This window comes from Syngnathus leptorhynchus, chromosome 3 (assembly GCF_054491065.1).
Source record: "Syngnathus leptorhynchus isolate UIUO chromosome 3, UIUO_Slep, whole genome shotgun sequence".
In the NCBI taxonomy this organism is placed as follows: Eukaryota; Metazoa; Chordata; class Actinopteri; order Syngnathiformes; family Syngnathidae; genus Syngnathus; species Syngnathus leptorhynchus.
In genome coordinates this window covers 5,787,878-5,805,391 of record NC_141197.1, presented here as the reverse complement: position 1 = coordinate 5,805,391, position 17,514 = coordinate 5,787,878, and the positions used below count along the sequence as shown (strand labels likewise).

General features: G+C 39.1%; 3 protein-coding genes across 5 annotated transcripts; 1 reads left to right on the top strand and 2 right to left on the bottom strand.

Moving 5' to 3' along the window:
• Positions 1 to 727: 727 nt before the first annotated feature.
• LOC147058926 (very-long-chain (3R)-3-hydroxyacyl-CoA dehydratase-like) lies at positions 728 to 9,258 on the bottom strand. The gene is made up of 11 exons (XM_085907369.1): positions 8,772 to 9,258; positions 7,787 to 7,829; positions 7,369 to 7,442; positions 6,057 to 6,221; positions 5,421 to 5,469; positions 5,214 to 5,324; positions 4,151 to 4,278; positions 3,372 to 3,484; positions 3,173 to 3,279; positions 2,952 to 3,083; positions 728 to 2,848 (listed from the first exon to the last, which is right to left on the bottom strand). Exons 1-11 carry the CDS (start codon positions 8,850 to 8,852, stop codon positions 2,772 to 2,774), a joined length of 1,080 nt encoding a protein of 359 aa, XP_085763495.1. The 5' UTR covers positions 8,853 to 9,258; the 3' UTR covers positions 728 to 2,771.
• Positions 9,161 to 14,108, top strand: slc67a1 (solute carrier family 67 member 1). 3 transcript variants are annotated; one of them, XR_015065628.1, is made up of 11 exons: positions 9,165 to 9,842; positions 10,849 to 10,946; positions 11,019 to 11,164; positions 11,262 to 11,394; positions 11,655 to 11,767; positions 11,919 to 12,029; positions 12,108 to 12,208; positions 12,314 to 12,415; positions 12,680 to 12,800; positions 12,863 to 13,098; positions 13,188 to 14,108. XR_015065628.1 is itself a non-coding variant. In XM_085907367.1 (10 exons), the coding sequence occupies exons 1-10, from the start codon at positions 9,687 to 9,689 to the stop codon at positions 13,039 to 13,041; spliced, it is 1,260 nt and encodes a 419-aa protein (XP_085763493.1). In that variant the 5' UTR covers positions 9,161 to 9,686; the 3' UTR covers positions 13,042 to 14,108. The 3 variants fall into 3 exon arrangements, 1 of the variants encoding a protein (XP_085763493.1); XR_015065629.1 differs by lacking the exon at positions 9,165 to 9,842 and adding an exon at positions 9,862 to 10,247; XM_085907367.1 differs by having other exon boundaries at positions 9,161 to 9,842; positions 12,863 to 14,108.
• ndufs3 (NADH:ubiquinone oxidoreductase core subunit S3) lies at positions 13,678 to 17,454 on the bottom strand. The gene is made up of 7 exons (XM_085907370.1): positions 17,321 to 17,454; positions 16,829 to 16,891; positions 16,323 to 16,420; positions 15,291 to 15,440; positions 14,873 to 14,998; positions 14,669 to 14,788; positions 13,678 to 14,335 (listed from the first exon to the last, which is right to left on the bottom strand). Exons 1-7 carry the CDS (start codon positions 17,373 to 17,375, stop codon positions 14,165 to 14,167), a joined length of 783 nt encoding a protein of 260 aa, XP_085763496.1. The 5' UTR covers positions 17,376 to 17,454; the 3' UTR covers positions 13,678 to 14,164.
• Between the last annotated feature and the right edge of the window lie 60 nt (positions 17,455 to 17,514).

The following is a 17,514-nucleotide window of genomic DNA, read 5'->3' as shown; positions in this document are numbered from 1 at the left end:
CCTATTTTATTAGCTGTTTATTACAGTTTACCCTTCCAGCAACCTCTGTACGTGCGTGGGGTTTTTTTTATTTGGGGGGGGGGGGGGGGGGGGGGGGGGGGACAAGGGGATGCATTCACCACGAATCATTTTTGTAGCTGACATCAATAACTTGTCATTCAATAAGGCCAGGAATGGGGAATGCCTTGCTTGCCCAAATGTGTTCAGTGATAATTATTGCTTCTACTGCTTACCCTGTTTTTTCTCCTGCCTTAGAAATCCCCAAAAGCTCTATCAATCAATTACAGTAATCAATATTTCAATTGCAGTTGACTTTGCCTCCTTTTTACATCGTGTCATCATCTGTATAGGTTGGAATGTAACAAGCCTATTTTGACAAAGGCATAGAAATACTGATACATTTTCAAATGTAAAGGAGTAAAAATAAGTCATCAGAAAAATAAATATTCAAGTGCTGAACAGTTACCTGAAAAATCTACTCAAGTACAGAATCAAATTATGTATACCTACTGTGTTACTCATTTTGAACATTAAAAATAAGAGCAATCTTATGAGTGAGAAAGAACATCCATTTCCTATCATCTAACCTCTCGTTTACGCATGCTCTATTTGACACTTAAAACACATCTGCTTCCTAAACACAAGATTTTCTTAATTTAGTTTCTCCAAAACATTTCATGAAATAAAATATAATATTCTCTCTCACACACACGCACACACACACTCATTTAATATGAATACATTATTTAATATACAATGTATATAGCATACAACTTTTCAAATTTCTCACAAATGAGATTTGAGAGTGTCGTCGTGGAACTGCTGTGTTGACAAACTGCAGCAGTCATTTGGATTTAGCTGTCACGGAAATGTTGCCACCAAGAGTACACAATTAGCTCAACTAGAGGCGTTATGAACAGGCCACAAAGAAAAAACACAAAAGGTTGCTATTCAAGTGTATGGACATTTAGCAAGAACATAACACATTGTTATTTGGTGGAAACTGTACTTATAATCTATATGTCCATCCTCTCTTCTGCACTGCCTACGCTCACCGGTGTCGCAGGCACGCTGAAGCATAATGCAACTGACGTTGGGCGAAAGGCAGACTGCTTGTCAGCCAATCTCAGTACATAAAATCTTTATTGTGATTTGTCAATAATGGCGGGTTCAACCTGCCAGCATCATTTTGCAAGATGACAGAAGTACAAACACAGAACAGATGGAAACTATTCATATACACTGGGACAAAAAAGTCTTTACATAGTCAACCACTGATGCATGTGCAATTTCTGCCACTTAAAGTGGAAGTCAACCCCAAAATGTTCTTTACAATAAGATGTTGTATGTGGCCTCAATATTGTGTTTTTGAAATGAGAGTTAAGCAGCAAAATTCATTCGTTTTCATCTATCACAGGGGGTGGCCATTTTGCCACTAGCTGTTGATTGAAAATGATGTCACAGTTGTCATGGGAACTGATGAATTAAAACATGTGGTGTGATTTTAACTCATATTCCACAAAAAAAAAAACATTAATTAAAATACAGTGTTTCCGACTAGTTACGCTGTATAGAACAAATTCCAAAGAACATTTGGGGCTTGACTTCCCTTTAAAATTATGAAATAGGTACACTAACTGTAAGAGGGACCGGATGTAAATAGAAATTCCTGAAAATCACAATTGACATTTTTAGAGAATTTATTTGTAAATTATGGTGGAAATTAAGTATTTGAACAATAACAGACACACAAGGCCTGATTTGGGGACAGTGATGAAAAATTCCAGAACTACACCACTGAATGACCAGCAGAGAGCTGGGCCCAAAGTAACTATGGTTCTCAAATTTACCATCAATAACACACTTCACTCACAGGGAATCAAGCTCAAGCCAGTTCATATCCAAGCCCACTTGAAGTTTGCCACAGCGCATATGGATGACCCAGAAGAGGGAATGGGACTATTGATCTGTATTCAAGACAGTATTAATTGAGCCATGCAATGTAGGATTTCGAGCAAATACCTCATTGCAGCAATGAGAGCATTCAAAATGAAATGTGGATGGGTCTTCCAGCATGACAATGTTTCCAAACACATAGCCCATCCGGGCAATGAAGGAGTGGTTCCATTTCAAATACATGGAGTGGCCCAGCCAGTTTCTGTGGAGGGAATTGCAAGCATGTGTTGCCTTGCAAAACCTCAAAATATCACTGCTCTAGAAGAGACCCGCATGGAGGAATGAGCCAAAATACCAGCAACAGTGTGTGCAAATCTGGTGAAGAACTGCAGAAAATATTTGCATTGAATTGAATTTCTGTTATTGACCAAATACGTATTTTCACCATAGTTTAAAAATAAATTCTTTATTCTTAAAATGTGATTTCAGTATTTTTTTAATCCAAATTCCGTTCCTCACAATTGAAATCTATCTTGACTGAAAATGACACAACTTTTTCATTTCTCATCCTTGTTGGAGACCTTGCAAGATCATTGACTAACAAAACACATTTTGCCTCACTGTATGTAGACTATATAGGGAAAAAAAACTTATTAAATTAATTAATTAAATTTATTAATACTATAAATTGGTGTTTACCCGTCTTAAAATAAACAAAACATGATCCAGTCAAACCACCAGTGGGGTGGAACTCTAAATTTAGGAGAGGACAAATAAAGGAAATCCAATCCAGGCAAACAAGGATGAAATTAACCAGTATGAATTCCATTGAAAAGGCAATGAGAAAAACAAACATTGCGTCGCATCCTGCTCCATTAGTGAACTTTCCTTTTCCTTGATCGAAAGCGTCTCCTCCTCTGCTTGTATAGATATCGGAAATTGATGAAGAGTCCTGAAGAAGAAAAGAAACGCAGGTAAATATTTACTTGATGGACTCAAAGATCACATACACAATCCTCACTGGTGAGGATGCTACTGTGTGATTGCTACCTTACCCAGAAACATGAGAACCAAGTAGAGCTGCAGAATGTATGAAAAGCTTAAGTAGTGTCCCAAAAGCGGAGGCAGGGGGAGGCTGAACAAATGTGTTTCCTCAAAGATGGGGAGGGACTGGATCACAGCCACCGCTGCACAAATCCATAGAAATACAAGTTGTCACCAACAAATGATATTTGTTTGTGAGCTTTTCTCAACACAGCCACAAGGGGGCAATTACCTTCCGCGATAACTCCAAGTGGGTACAGTGGGATCCAAAGGCTGTACCTCAGCCACGTCAACAGCTTCCACTCAGTGCCAATGCAGGCCAGCATGTAGAAAGGGTACCTGAGAATGAGAAGCCCCACCGGCCAGAAAGGCATTGTCGTCGTCTTCATCATCAGCAGCAGCAGAAGCATATAAGTGCATTGATATCTTACCTGAAGACTTCAATGGTGCTCCATAGGTAAAACACAAAAAAGACAACAGGTTTGCTCTGCATTTCTTCCAAGCAGCCGAAGATGACAAATAAAATGACATTCCTCCCTGCGACCTGTGAGAGGAGACGTTAAAGGGGAGATCAACCCCCAAATTTTCTTTCTAATAAGTTCTGTGCAGCCCAACTAGTCAGTGTTCTGATTAAGAAGCTGAATTAAATAGGCAAAATCCACCTGTTTTTATCCATTTCAGGGGGCGGCCATTTTGCCACTTGCTTTTGACTAAAAATTACATCACATTTCACATCACAACGGCTCAGCTTCAGGAAACTGGTGAGTCGTGATTGGTTGTTACCTGAGACCTGGCAACTGTGATGTCATTTTCAGTCAATAGCAAGTGGCAAAATGGTCGCCTCAAAACGGATAAGAAAGGGTCAATTTTGCTGCTTAACTCATTCCACAAACCCAATATGGCGAAAAATGCTGTGTTTAAATTAGTGGGGGCACGTAAAACATTATTGTCAAGAAAATTTGGCGTTGACTTCATCTTTAACAAGTGAGCATATGAAGAACATGCTACAGCTCTAAAAATGATGGGTTTAAAACAACACAACGCAGGTTAAAACACCCCAAACAACCCATTTATGTACAGAACACCCAATAATTTTTTTTTTCTTTTTTGGAAAGATCAAATTGACCCAAACTCTAGGGTTGGCCAACTTTTTAATCCAGCAGTTTTAAAGGTGTATCGACACACGAGTATAGGAACAGGTCTTCTTTACCTGAATCATGGCAGGAATAAAGCCCGTCTTTACCAGGCCTAACAAGGGATTGATCACCTCCAGAACAGCCATCATCTGGCAAAAGTACATCACATCAGCTGTGGTGTTGAAGGTATCATAAAATGAATCTGTGGAGGAGGGAGAGGAACAAAATGCGATCATGAAACAGCGTATTGCTTGCAGCACTGAGCATAATCATCATTAATAATCATTGGCATTTGCAAAACAAATTGTCGCCGTCTCCCGGTGATTTGGTTCTCCTCAAATGGCAGCCCTTCAGTGTTTCCTTGACCTTTTTGTTCGCTTCGTGCTAATCATGTATGATGCACTAATGCTAATTACGCTCACAATTATAATCCAGCCAAAATTGTTGTCTCGGATTCAAAACTGGCTTCCACTAGTTAGCGTTACAGAATTGAGAGTTGTTTGGAAAAGGTCAAATTGATGGTTGGTTCAAGTGAACTAAATAAAACATGATCAAAGCAGCATTAAAACAGTCTTTTTGTAACTCTAAGACTCTAATTGTACTTGCACAACTGCAAGTCAGCTCAGTTTTTTTGGGGGGGAGGGGGGTACGAGGGAAATCAACATCAAATGTGGGCTTTGTCCTTCTCTCCATTGTCTTTAGTCAGCAGTTCAAAATGGAGACCATATGGTCAACATTACTTTGCTGTATTCATTGATGTTCTTTCGTAGTTTTATTATTTAAGTGTAATTTTATTGTATTTAGTAGTCTTTCATTTCATCTACAGCCTGACCAAGGACGAATACAGCAAATTAGCTGCATTGTGCATATCTTGGATCTTGTTTTGTCATCTTGTTTTTTTTAAAGGCAATGTTGAATCATTCCTGTTAAATAAACATGAATTCTAATTTTAATATCCATCTATTTTACGAATCGCTTCTCCTCACGAGATTGGCGGGGGGGTGCTGCATCTTATTCTTGCTGCCTTAAGGCAGAAGGTGAGGACTGGTTGCATTTTTTTTCCCCTCAAGGTCCGCAACATGTGTGACATTTAGTGCAAATGGGGGGCCGTGGGACACCCCTGCAACATTTACAAACCTTGACCAAGAATGAGGAGTCGAACGGTCAAGTTGACGAAGATCCAGGAGAATCCAAGGAACTGCACCAGATTGTACATAAATAAGTAGCCTCTCTTCAGACCCAGGTATGCTATCAAAGAAAAATCAAGTCAAAAGAAAGCAATGGTGACACTTAGTGTCTTTGATTTTTCATTTGTGTGCAGATGAGGATTCAAACAGAACTCACGATCTTTACGAACTCTTGACTCCACTCTTATCTTGTTGAGCTTTGCTTCCTCCAAAAAAAAAAAACCATCGTGTTACACGTTCCCATTTTAGTATTCCCAAAATTCACAATTCTGTCAAACTAAAAGAGTCTTTCTGTCAAGCTAGCAATAAAGGCCGTACTTAAAAACAAAGAGAAGAGACATATCGTGGAAAATCCCCTTTTTTTTGTTTAAATTCATATTCTTGTGTATTTGGAGTCTCCAAGAGTGTAGAAAGGTATCATCTATCCCTCCAGGTGCTGCAGCAGAGATACTTTTATGATCTGTTTGGGTTTTTTACTCTGTTCATTTTTCTCCGTTTTCTATTACGTATTTTTATCAATTACATCACATCCGTTCGGGCGGGACAAACCAAACAAGGTAATGGGTGTTCCCAAACAGTTTAGGAAATCCGCCATCTTTATTACTCGGAGAGACTTTTGTAGTTCAAACAACTCAAGGATGCTGAAGTGGAGAGAAGTTGATTCATGGTTTTACTATACAAATAATATTTCAGTAACTGAAGAGTATAGCAACTTTGTCAAAGAAAGTGAAGGATTTCCAAAGCTATATTAAGATTGAGAGATTGAAAAAGAGCCCGGCTGTGAGTTTAATACCTTTGCCTGAAGCTCCGTTTCAGCATCAGATTCATCCAGCCAGCGATTGAAGTCAGGAGCCAGAAAGACGGGCTTCTTCTCCTGCAAAGTCAGACGGTCCCACCAGCGCTCTTCTTGCTTCTTAATTTTGATGTCGACCTGACGCTCGGTTGACTTATGTTCAATCTGAAAGGTACACAAGAGATGAAACAATGTAGTACACATGCGCAAAACATGAGCGTGTTCAGAATCTAGTAAGAAATGTGACGGTAACTTGTCACTGGCCGCTTTTTTCCACATCCTAACCGATGCATTAGCAGGAAGCAAGACTGAAATGTTTTCTCTTATAAGCCGGAACATCTGTTTGTTAAAAGTCTGTAACGGTCATAGAAAGTTGAAATACTCGTATGGCTCTCCCGGCAGTTTCTCCCACATTCAAGCTTTTTAGGGAATGTTCAAAGATATTCAATGTCACACCACACTGCACATATTCAGGTTTGGCTTATTCATGGAGGCAATCTCTTTTTCTGGTTGAGCAAATGGCAAAACGTCCAAACTGGATCAAAAATAATAATGAAAGAAAATCATTGGCATTACAAAAAAAGTTGAATGAATTTAGTTTTAAAATGGTACCAGTTTTATCTAACAATGGCAGAAATTAAGATCTGAAATGTCCCCAAGACTTCCGGAACATCCTGTACTAAAAATCTTTTTTTCTTTGAATGGTAAATAAAAAATAAATAAATAAAAAAAGAGCTGACTTAAAAATGCTTTGGACACAGCCCTATCTTTAAACTTCATAGTGACACACTTAGCGGTTAACAGTTGAACCAAGATCATTTTGCATGTCAATACACTTTTTAACAAAGATAAAATCTTGAGGAGTTGTCAGTTTTATTTTGCACTTTTCTCAATTTATTACAAATAAATACTAAATAAGAGTGAGTAGTTTTATTTTACTCAATATTGGTATCAGTGAGTACTCATGAGTCGAGTACTTGTACCGGTGAGGAAAAGGTGGTATGGAAATTCCCTTTCCACTTGTCAAAGTTAGATTATAAAAAGCTGTTGACAAGCATGCTGCTTCCGTTTTGACTTTGATACAGCAAGATAGATAACAGTGAGTGGGGAGTGCAGACCACGTAAAAATTTCTTTCATTGCGTACATGTTAGTGATACTGATAGTATAGTAGTATATCAGATATACTGATAGGTATATCATGTTGGGGATAGATAGGTCATTTGAGCATCGGGCTTGTCAAGTAGACAGATAAGAGTTCGTGAAATACAATGATGTGGAACTGAAAAATGAAATGAATAACATAATTAATACCTCAGGTCTGATGGGTTCCAAAAAGTCCAAACTAAACTTGTATTCATTATCTCCTTTAGCTCCATGGCCTTGTGCTGAGAAGGATAAGAACATTATGAAGAGAACAATATTTGAAAAGAAATTGTGCTGCAGTCGGTCTCAACTAAACTGAATAAATAAGGAAATTGAATGAAGAGTAACATTCTTTAACCAGCCACACTGCACTTTGCTTCTTTAGATCGACATTACTTAATATTATTATTACTTATTCATCTCTCTTATCTATTGTTTTTACTCTTTGTATTTGCTTGTATGTGTTGTGTGATGTGTCTAGTCACCGTGGGACGGTGGGAAACGTAATTTCGATCTCTTTGTGTGTCTTAACGTGAAGAAATTGACAATAAAGTAGACTTTGACTTGCAAAAATACACATACAAACCTCTAAACTGTATTGTGTTGTCTTGCGTGTTGATTTCAAGATTCTGAAAGACATGGATTAAAATTGAGTAAGATGAAAAATCAAGAAAATACAATGAAAATTTCACCCCTACGGAGACCACTTGATTTAAGACACGTGTCATCATCCAAAATAATGTTATTGTATGTCTAAAATCATTGCATCGCATTGAACAAATAAACAATCAAAATACTGCTTTTCTGTTTTAGGTCTTCACTGAAGAGCTTGAATATGAGCAAGCACTTCCATTAATTAATTCATGCATTTTTTATTAGACATTAGCTTAACAGATGCTGTACAATAAGTGTTGAATGTCACAAGTGTTTGCAAGGAATGGGCCGTTTACTGCAGACATAACAGCGGCATGAACCAAATACATACAATACTTTTTTAGTATTGAGACGGGAAGACATAACCTCTTTGTGGATGTCAACTGATCAATACCTTCTAGGTATATTAAATACGGTAGTGTATATTACCTACATATTAAATATGCCTCCTTGAGCATTACAAAGGATGACATCACAGCCATCTGATTGGACGCTTGGTAAGTTTTCAAGCAGGTAAACCAATTCTAAAAATAGTTCACTCGTGATGGGACATTGTCATTTCCAAGGAATGTTGTCAAAGTGATCATTTGAAAATATCTACATATTTGCAGAGATTATAAAATAACGTGTTGTGTATAGATATCTGTTTTAGTAAATTGCAAGTTGTGAGCAATTATTAAAATGACCACTAAATTAAAATATACGAATAGCATTAATTATTAATAATAGCAAATAATCACTGGTAATTTGAGCTAATTCGCCCTACCCCGCATCAGGACAATCAGCGTGATACCTTAAATGATGTTATTTGTACAGAGAGCAAAGATCAAAGAAAATAATGATATATACATTATGTTCTGTACAGTGTGTACAAGTTAAGGTTAAAAGGTGCTAGGCAGATGGACGGACTAATTTACCTTGGTATCGCTCAGCTCCACTCGGAGATAAATCTCTCCATGCCGCTGAGCCCAGTAAACTCGAGGCGTGAGGACTTGCATTGCAACCGAGTTCTCTTACATGCCACGACAATGTAGCCGAAAAATATGAACCGAATACTGACCCACCAAAACGCCGCACAATAAACGCCTACATACGCACGAGGACGGAATGTACTTCCGGGATGTGGCGGCTCATCTACTTCAAAAATAAAAGCAATGTTTAGAGTTATAGTTTAAAAAAATAAAACGTAAAGTATTTCTGCAATTATATCGTTTAAAAATGCTGTAATATGTGTCTCATTGTGGTCGTGGTTTACAGTGGTGATAAGCAATGTACACGATTAGTATAGAATGATAGTCAGTATCATCATTCTCTTTCCTAACATCATTATGATAAACACCTGGAAGAACACTGGGACATTCTCATTTTTCAGACTATTTCAGAACCCGCGTTTGAATATTTCTAAACATCTCAAATAAACCGAATTAAAATAGTTGGGGTGGAAACACAAGTGTACGTTCTCTAGAGAAGCAATTGAATGCGTCTTGACCGAAACATTTCAACCTCGATCTTTGATTTCTACCTGTTTTAGGATTACGTGAGAATTTCGTTCTTGTTTTTTCCCCGCTGTTTTGACCGATAAAAAGATAACAGTTTGTGGAATGTTTTTCGTAGCGCTTTTGCTTCACGTTAATTTTCTTTGCAAATCCAAATTCATTTACTTTTGGTTTCCGTTCCAAAGTTCAGCTATTATACCTAACGAATTTAAGGTTGCTGTCTCTGGCAAAAGACCGAACTAACGCACCTCTTGTCTGAAGTTGAGTTTGACTCAGCAACCTATCCGTGGGATAATAATACAATACGTTCTTTATTTTTTTAAGCTTTATGCAAACATGACAGCAAGAGTTGAAACCAGCGACGGAACTGCTTCAGTTAGCTTTAAGGCTGACGCTGCGACTCAATTTAAGAAGAAAACAACTATTTACATCGTTTATCTAATCGCTGCTCTGGACATAACATGGATGTTTATACAGTTCTCAATAACGCCTGTAAGTGGTTCTGTTACGTTGGACAAGAAAGTGAAATTTTCCTGATTGCCGTAAAGTAGACGCTGTTCCGGAAGTGACCGATGTCTTTATTGCATAACTGCAATAATTTTGAGCAAACCAGAATCCACGATACGCTGCAAAGTTAACATTGGTTTAATGTGATATTTCCAACCTGTGGATAAAGCACTGTAGATTTTCACAAATTTCTCTGTGCATTCTAAGATTAAATCAGCTGTGCTCATGAGGAAAAAAATTAAGAATGCAGGCATTTGTTACCTAGCTGATCCTACAGTGCTGATTTACCTGACTTAATCTACCTCTAAATTTTCTTAATACATGAAATTAGTTCGTTGAACTAATCAGCCTCCCAAATGCCGGTCTCGCGCTTCTGAAGATCATCCTCAGGTAGCTTGGATGATACAGAAGAAAGCTGACCCGGCAACTCATTTGAAGAAGAAAACAACTTTTATTTCTCTCTCTCTCTCCCTCCCTCTCTCTCTCTCTCTCTCTCTTTCTTTCTCTCTCTTTCCCCTTTCTCTCTCTCTCCCTCTCTCTCTCTCTATCTCCCTCTCTCTCTTTCTTTCTCTTTGCCTCTCTCTCTCTCTCTCTCTCTCTCTCTCTCTCTCTCTCTCTCTCTCTCTCTCTCTCTCTCTCTCTCTCTCTCTCTCTCTCTCTCTCTCTATCTATCTATCTATCAATTAAATATATCTACATGTTTTGCTGTTTGAACTTGGCTTGCTCTGACCGAACATCAGAATAGAAAAATGCTGACGTTATTGTGATCCAGCTAGCTGCATGGCCACTGAGATGAATTTGGAATTGGATCAGTCAAAGAAACGGCCCCATTGCTTGAATACTTCATACAGATTGATTTGAAATAACGGTCTGTCGGCCTCCAGAGTTAAAAAAACGGAACATTTTCCATGGTAGCTCAGATAATCATAGTGGTTTATTTTTGGCAATTGGCAATAGACGTGTTAAAATTTCTGATCTATGCTTCTAACAGTTTTTGGCGAAGAAACTGGGATTTGACACTTTGTGGTTTGGCTATCTACAAACCACAGTTGGTGTCATCCAGCTGTTTGGGGGTCCTTTGTTTGGAAGGTAAATACAGACACCGGCGTCATTTAGATGTCGTGATCAATGTGTTGTTGTGCTTCATTTATTGTTTGTTAGGTTTGCAGATATTATCGGGGCCCGAGCGGCACTCTCATTGGCTTGCGCTGCAAATATTGTCTTCTTCATTCTACTGGCTATAGCAGATTCTCCAGCCATGCTTTTTCTCCACAAGCTTCCCACAGTTGTCATGCATGTCCTAACAGGTGAGCCTCTCACACTCAACAGCCACTGTTACATAACTTCTTTTGATATAAACATCAGCGAACGAGCCTAAAATGTTTTCCCACTTTCTGTCTGCAGCTTCTCAGATGGTTGTAGCAGATCTTTCGGAACCTGAAAAACGCGCCGACGCACTTTCCAAACTAGGTCTTTGTTTTGGAATTGGAATGATAGCTGGCTCCACTTTAGGTGGCCATCTCGTCACAAGCTATGGGTGAATGTCACTCTGTCACTAATTCGCACTGTGTTCGTTTATGTCTCCATGCACCACCACTAAGTGTATTTATTGTATTAATCAATTTGTATCGCTTCATCTTGAATGAATGACCAAAAAAACAGCAGACCATAAATGAGTGTCTCATTGAATAGGAAGTGATTACATTTGATTTTGAATGGTTTTTTTTTTTTTTTTTTAGCAGATGTGGGCATTTTTATGTTGTTCGGCTAACGCTAAGTTTTCCTCATATTTCCCAGGGAGAGATTTGCTGCATATAGTGGTGCCGTAGGCAGCGCATTAAGTTTGCTGCTGGTATTCAGCTTTATACCTCAAAGCACTAAAGTTCAAAGTCCAGCAACCAAAACAGATTGTAAGACACACTTCACACTCACACACTCACTACCTTGTCAGAGTTCGTCAGGTGACTTATGAAATGTTTGAGCATCGTCAGTCATGGTAATGTCTCTCATCACTGTCAGTTATTTCTCTCATATTTATCATATGCTTTGAATCCAATGAAGCTGAGACCAAAGGGAAGTGCATATTCAGCCTCGGCGAGATCACGAGACTCATGAAGTTTCCAGGCGTGACGGCAACCTTTCTTGTGAAGATTGTGACAGGTTTACCATCAGGTGATGATTTTTTTTATTTCTAGCAAAATTGTAAACACAAAAACATTTCAGTGACAATTTGTGGTTGTCTTTGTTAAGGCATTTTCCAAGTGATGTTCTCCATAATTGCATTGGAATTTTTTGAGTTGACCCCTGAGCAAAATGGATATATAATGGCATATTTTGGAATAGCCCAGATGGTGAGTCAATAAAAAAAAATATACAAATGTTTTGAATGTAGAATTAATATTATTTTACTGCACTGACTATTTCGCGGTGTCATTAAATCCCAAACATTTGTTCAGGTGATTCAGGGAGGAGTGATCGGGCGTCTTACAGCAAGATACAATGAGCGTTCACTGCTACTTCTCTCTATCGGAATTTCCGCTTTTGTTGGCTTGGCTCAGGTACACACAGTACTCACACATTGAAAAAAAGATGGCACATCACATAATGTACCATGTTGAACTGGTCTGCTGACATCAAAGGTTGTCTCAGGATGTACTCGTCCTGTTTTGCTTTAAATCTTCTTTTGTTGAATACACAGTCACACAGTGAAAAAGACAAATTACTTTGTTTTCATTTGAGGCACATCTTGTACCTCGGACTAAAAGTGCAGCCTAAATGTATCCTTCAAATAAATGCCCTCTGAAAATGTCTTCTTCCTGCAGGCGTACATGCAGAATGTGTTCCATTTCTGCCTGACTGTGGTTCCCATGATGTTTTCTCTCAGTGTGTTTAATGTCATCACAGACAGTTTACTCACCAAGAGTGTACCTTCATCTGACACAGGTGAGATCCTGCTCAATTGTGTTATTTCTGCAAGGTGATACCTCTTCTGCTTCCTTTTCCAGGCACAATGCTGGGACTGTGTGCATCAGTTCAGGCTCTACTTCGTACAGTTGGACCAACCATCGGTGGCTTTCTCTATGTGAACTATGGCATTTTCTCTATAGGATTTCTTCAGTTTATTGTAAATAGTGCTGTGTTTGCGTATCTGCTGCGGCGTCGACTCAACAAGAAAGCTGAATAGAAACAATGATACTTTTTCTTTTATAATCTCCCGACTAGCTGATAAAAAAAAAATCAGGTGGGCTGTTTCAACTGTAATTGAACTATTCCATTGTATAATATCAGCTTATTAGACACATTTCTAAATATTCTACTTTTTCCACATAGGGCCGAGAAGCTACAAATTTGTGGCAATTTCTCATTCACCTCAACAAGTGCTTTATTGAACATTTGGATGCTAAGCATCTACTGCCTCGATGAGGAAACATGGAGTGGGTTATTTCACTGCGCAAAACTGGACACTCATTGGAAAAATTATGGGCTCCATTGGACGCTCGGTGTCTCAGGGGGTCTTCAGGACAGTGGACTGGGCCTGCTCAGCTTCTGCATGATGGATGACCTGAGGCGAAATCTCTTTTTGATTGACAGTATAAGAAGCGTATTAGCGATCATGTAGTATAAACTGGCATTGTTCAAGTTTTTCATTCCATTGTTCTGATCTTATACAGATCATCCCCAACGGCATTTTGGCGTGGAGTTTTGCAACTCTTGTTTTCTAAATATATACATATGGTTGGAAATGGACTCTGAAACTTATTCTTCTTGTTTCCTTTGTGTTTTATGCAACAAATTTTGAATTCAACTAATACAAGAAACTTTTATACAATCCTATATTTTATGCATTTGGTTATGCATTAAACCTTTAAATGGTTCAAGTTTGTGCATTCAATGTAATATAGAAGGACCTATCTTCAGCTTAATGGTTGCTCTGTCCATCTATGTAAATATTTGTGAAATTACATTAGACGCAAGGAATTTGAGATTTATTCCCAAGATATGATCACTACAAATTAGCTAACAACACATTCACTAAGGCAATTTAAACAAAACATTTTAACTTGTGGGCTGATGAGAAAAGAAATGACTCAAGGAGGGTATTTGGGGCGGAAATATCACAAACTCAAACATTTTTTGAAATGATACCTTGTGAATCTTCAACCACAATGGGTCACATTGTTGTGGCGTGTAAATAGCACAGCATTATTTCTTCTGTATCAGGACTTTTATTTACATAAATATTTCTGTTGCTTTGACAAGAGTCAGAAACTCTTTTTTTGTATACACTAAAGGGGGTGGTGGGTTCATCACTTCTTCTCAGGAGCCTCAGCTCCAGCTTCCAGTGTGGGCGGAGCCTCCTTGGCCTCTCGATGAGCGGGAAACACCTCCCATGGTGTGTTCAGGTCAAACTTTCTAAACTCCTGTGCGAGCTCCACCGGCTCCGCTACTACACGCTTCAGTTCGTCGTCGTAACGCACCTGGCAGAAGGATAGGTTCAGTTATTAGACAATTGTGAAGAAAAAATCTCTTTGTCCTCTCTATTATACTGCTAGATCTTTGAGGCTGAAGTAGCTATATTTTAGTTTTTAATATTACAGCTGTGATGGCTGTAATTTTATGCAATCTCCCACTGCTTATAAAGAATGCAAATTGAAATTCTTCAAAAAATTATTTTAAACAAAACCATTTTGTTTCTCTCTTGCGTGCAAATTTTTTATGATGGCAACGATTTTACTTCACATTATTTCCTCTGAGTCCTTGGTGATTCCATTGTATTAAAAGGAAGAGTGGTTGGGTTAGGTGCAAGTCACCTCAACATATCCTGATAGAGGGAAGTCTTTCCTGAAAGGATGCCCCTCAAAGCCGTAGTCGGTAAGAATGCGTCGCAGGTCCGGGTGGTTGGCAAAAAATACACCATACATGTCCCAAACCTTCACGTGACAACCACAAATGTGCAGTTTGGTAAATCGGTGATGAGTACGTTTGGAATTGGCATTGAGTAGTTTTTGACTCACCTCCCGCTCATACCAGTTGGAAGCTAAGAAGACGGGAACAGCAGAATCCACTGGCGTGAGTTCATCCGTGTATGTTTTAACTCGAATACGAGAGTTGTAACGTAGTGACAGAAAATTGTACACAATCTGAAAAAAAACACAACACAAATAAATGTTTTCTTCTAGTTGTGGCACAAATCGAAGGTCATACTGCCTACAGTGTGCAGATTGGGAGGGGGGGGGGTTTGCTTCCTGATATTTTAAGTGCAATTTGTATTGACAATTGTCAAAGCAAACAATTGTCAAGCAATATGCATTGATATTGAATTACTGCTCAGTCCTACTCCTTGCAATAATTGCATGAGAGTGTATCACTAACATTATGAGATATGTGTTTGAAAAAATGGTTCTTCTTTACGCAAAATAAAAATCGCCATACCTCAAAGCGGTTCTGCCTTGTAGGAACGTCGACAGCTGTTAGGTCGATCATGTTTCTGAACTGAGCGTTGGTGTGGTCCTTCAGGAATGTCAGCACGGGGATCACGCCATCAGGATGGATCATCACCTCCAGCTCATTATAAGACGTCACCTAAACACACACTTTCACAATCAGAACACTCCCGTAAAATTGTTTTCATCTCAAGCAGATTTTAAAACTGGGCTGTTCAGTCGTACAATTGAACAGCTGTTTTTATCTGAGAGTCAAAAAGACGTTCGAGAGCACTATTTATTCAGGCTCTGGAATGCCCTGCCCACTGACATCAAAGCCACGAGTGCAGTAGAAATATTCAAGAAAAGATTAAATACTTATTTATACACGCTTGCAATCAGTTAAACTGCAATTTTACTATGGCTTCTACTTTATCTGCTGCCCTCTCCTCCGCAGCTTGGAGAAGGGGTGAGCTGATGACTGAACTAAAAGTTGCTGTCCAGGACGCTCTGAAGTGGACCAGTTCATCGCTGGCGCTGCCATGATGACCGACGGCGTCTTCCTGGAGCGCTTTGTCTGATTAAATAGACTTCTACACTTCTTTATTCCATATCGTTTCATATTACGTTGAGAGCTAAATGTTGCCCACTCGCCACTCATTGTTTCAGCCTGGTCCTATCTGCGATCCCCTCTTAAGGGTTCTAATCTTTCTCCGGTCAAGGTTTTTGGAGTTTTTCCTTGCCCTTCTGGAGGTCAGGGATGTCGTTAATAATTGTGGGCATGTGAAGCCCTTTGAGACATTTCTTTCATTAGGTGCTATATAAATAGATTTGACTTGACATGTCAGTTTATGGGAGGATTTTCATTATCTGTCTCAACTAAGGGCAGGATTGTGAAGCCAGCATGTGTGAAGGCCATATGTGTAAAACACAAAGACTTCATCGATGTCTCATTACATTTGCCTATATGGTCTCCAAACAGTATTGTCCCACATAACCATGCTCTTGGATCAGAGTGCATTTACTGTTGCATTGAACAGACCTGAACCTGCTGAACGTATTTGGGCATTATCTCAGCCACATACTCCCCAAACGCTGTCAGCTGGTTATGAGTGACTGCATCCTTAGGCCGCACAGTGGCTGCGGAGAAAATGCATAGAAGTTGAAAAATAATCATAAGAGTTCACACATTGTCCTCCAACTTCCCAGACAGAACTTGCTCTTTTAATTAAACACTAACGGAATATGTCAAATAGGTCTGCTTTAAATGCATAATTTGAAAGAATATTTACATTGTTTGTATTATATAACTAATTGCATAACCCCAAATAATACGCTGCAGTCATCTGTTTAGAACCAAGTTCTGTTTCTACTGAAGCGAGATGAATACTGCCCCGGCCTTCTTCTGCTATATGACAGCATTAACAATCTCCAAATGTTATATGCTGGGACAACCACAAACTGATGCCTATCTCAAAATCACACTTTCAGCGTGTTAAGTGATATCCTAACGTGCTGTCAAAAGCAGTGCGTTCCAGCAGTACTTACGTTTTGTCTCAGCAGTGGAACTCTGCAATCTACTCTGCTGCAGGAGACATGAAGACCTTGCAACTGGACACATTAGAAGGCAAAGTAAATACGTGTACCGTACACATTATTCTCCTAGACTGTAGCACCAGCAAGACGCAGTGAACTTTGACATCCGGCCAATTAAAAACAGTCTCCTGTGTTTACTACAATTGAATAGGAATGTTCTCGGTAACAAAGGAGCGACCTAACACTAACGGCACAACATAATCATAAACGAATTCAAAATTTAACCTAAGACCGATGACTTAACGCGTCATGTTAAGTCAACATGCAGTGCGCAGACGAAAACCATATGAAGCTGGGTTGCTAGCATTAGCTAGCTCGAAGGTCAAATCTCGTGACATGTGGGAGTAATACTTGACTGTAAAATTTACCAATAGCACAAGCAAACCAAAATCTTTTAGTGGCGTTTCGCCTTCAAGAGCCCATCATTGTTTACTGTTAACTTACGGTTGTAACTGCGTCCGAGACCTCCACGGACAAAGCGAAACAGAGACGCAGCCATGTTGACTCAGTGGTCGCTCTTCTCTTGAGAGTTTAACCTCTATCGCTACCTAGTGGACTGGGTGATGAACGAGCAAGTCCCAAATTACTGTGGTATAAAAAAATAAAATAAAATACAACACACACACACAAGCAAAGTT

What these genes read in the sequence shown, in the direction of transcription:
- LOC147058926 (XM_085907369.1), bottom strand. Translation starts at nt 8,852, where the DNA reads ATGCAAGTCCTCACGCCTCGAGTTTACTGGGCTCAGCGGCATGGAGAG. An exon ending in GTCAAGAGTTCGTAAAGATC is followed by an intron (nt 5,325 to 5,420) that starts GTGAGTTCTGTT and finishes TTTCTTTGATAG; the next exon opens with CATACCTGGGTCTGAAGAGA. An exon ending in AGCACCATTGAAGTCTTCAG is followed by an intron (nt 3,280 to 3,371) that starts GTAAGATATCAA and finishes TCTCATTCTCAG; the next exon opens with GTACCCTTTCTACATGCTGG.
- slc67a1 (XM_085907367.1), top strand. Translation starts at nt 9,687, where the DNA reads ATGACAGCAAGAGTTGAAACCAGCGACGGAACTGCTTCAGTTAGCTTT. An exon ending in TGTCATGCATGTCCTAACAG is followed by an intron (nt 11,165 to 11,261) that starts GTGAGCCTCTCA and finishes TTCTGTCTGCAG; the next exon opens with CTTCTCAGATGGTTGTAGCA. An exon ending in TCCAGCAACCAAAACAGATT is followed by an intron (nt 11,768 to 11,918) that starts GTAAGACACACT and finishes AATCCAATGAAG; the next exon opens with CTGAGACCAAAGGGAAGTGC.
- ndufs3 (XM_085907370.1), bottom strand. Translation starts at nt 17,375, where the DNA reads ATGGCTGCGTCTCTGTTTCGCTTTGTCCGTGGAGGTCTCGGACGCAGT. An exon ending in TCTCGGACGCAGTTACAACC is followed by an intron (nt 16,892 to 17,320) that starts GTAAGTTAACAG and finishes TAATGTGTCCAG; the next exon opens with TTGCAAGGTCTTCATGTCTC. An exon ending in TTCCACTGCTGAGACAAAAC is followed by an intron (nt 16,421 to 16,828) that starts GTAAGTACTGCT and finishes TTTTCTCCGCAG; the next exon opens with CCACTGTGCGGCCTAAGGAT.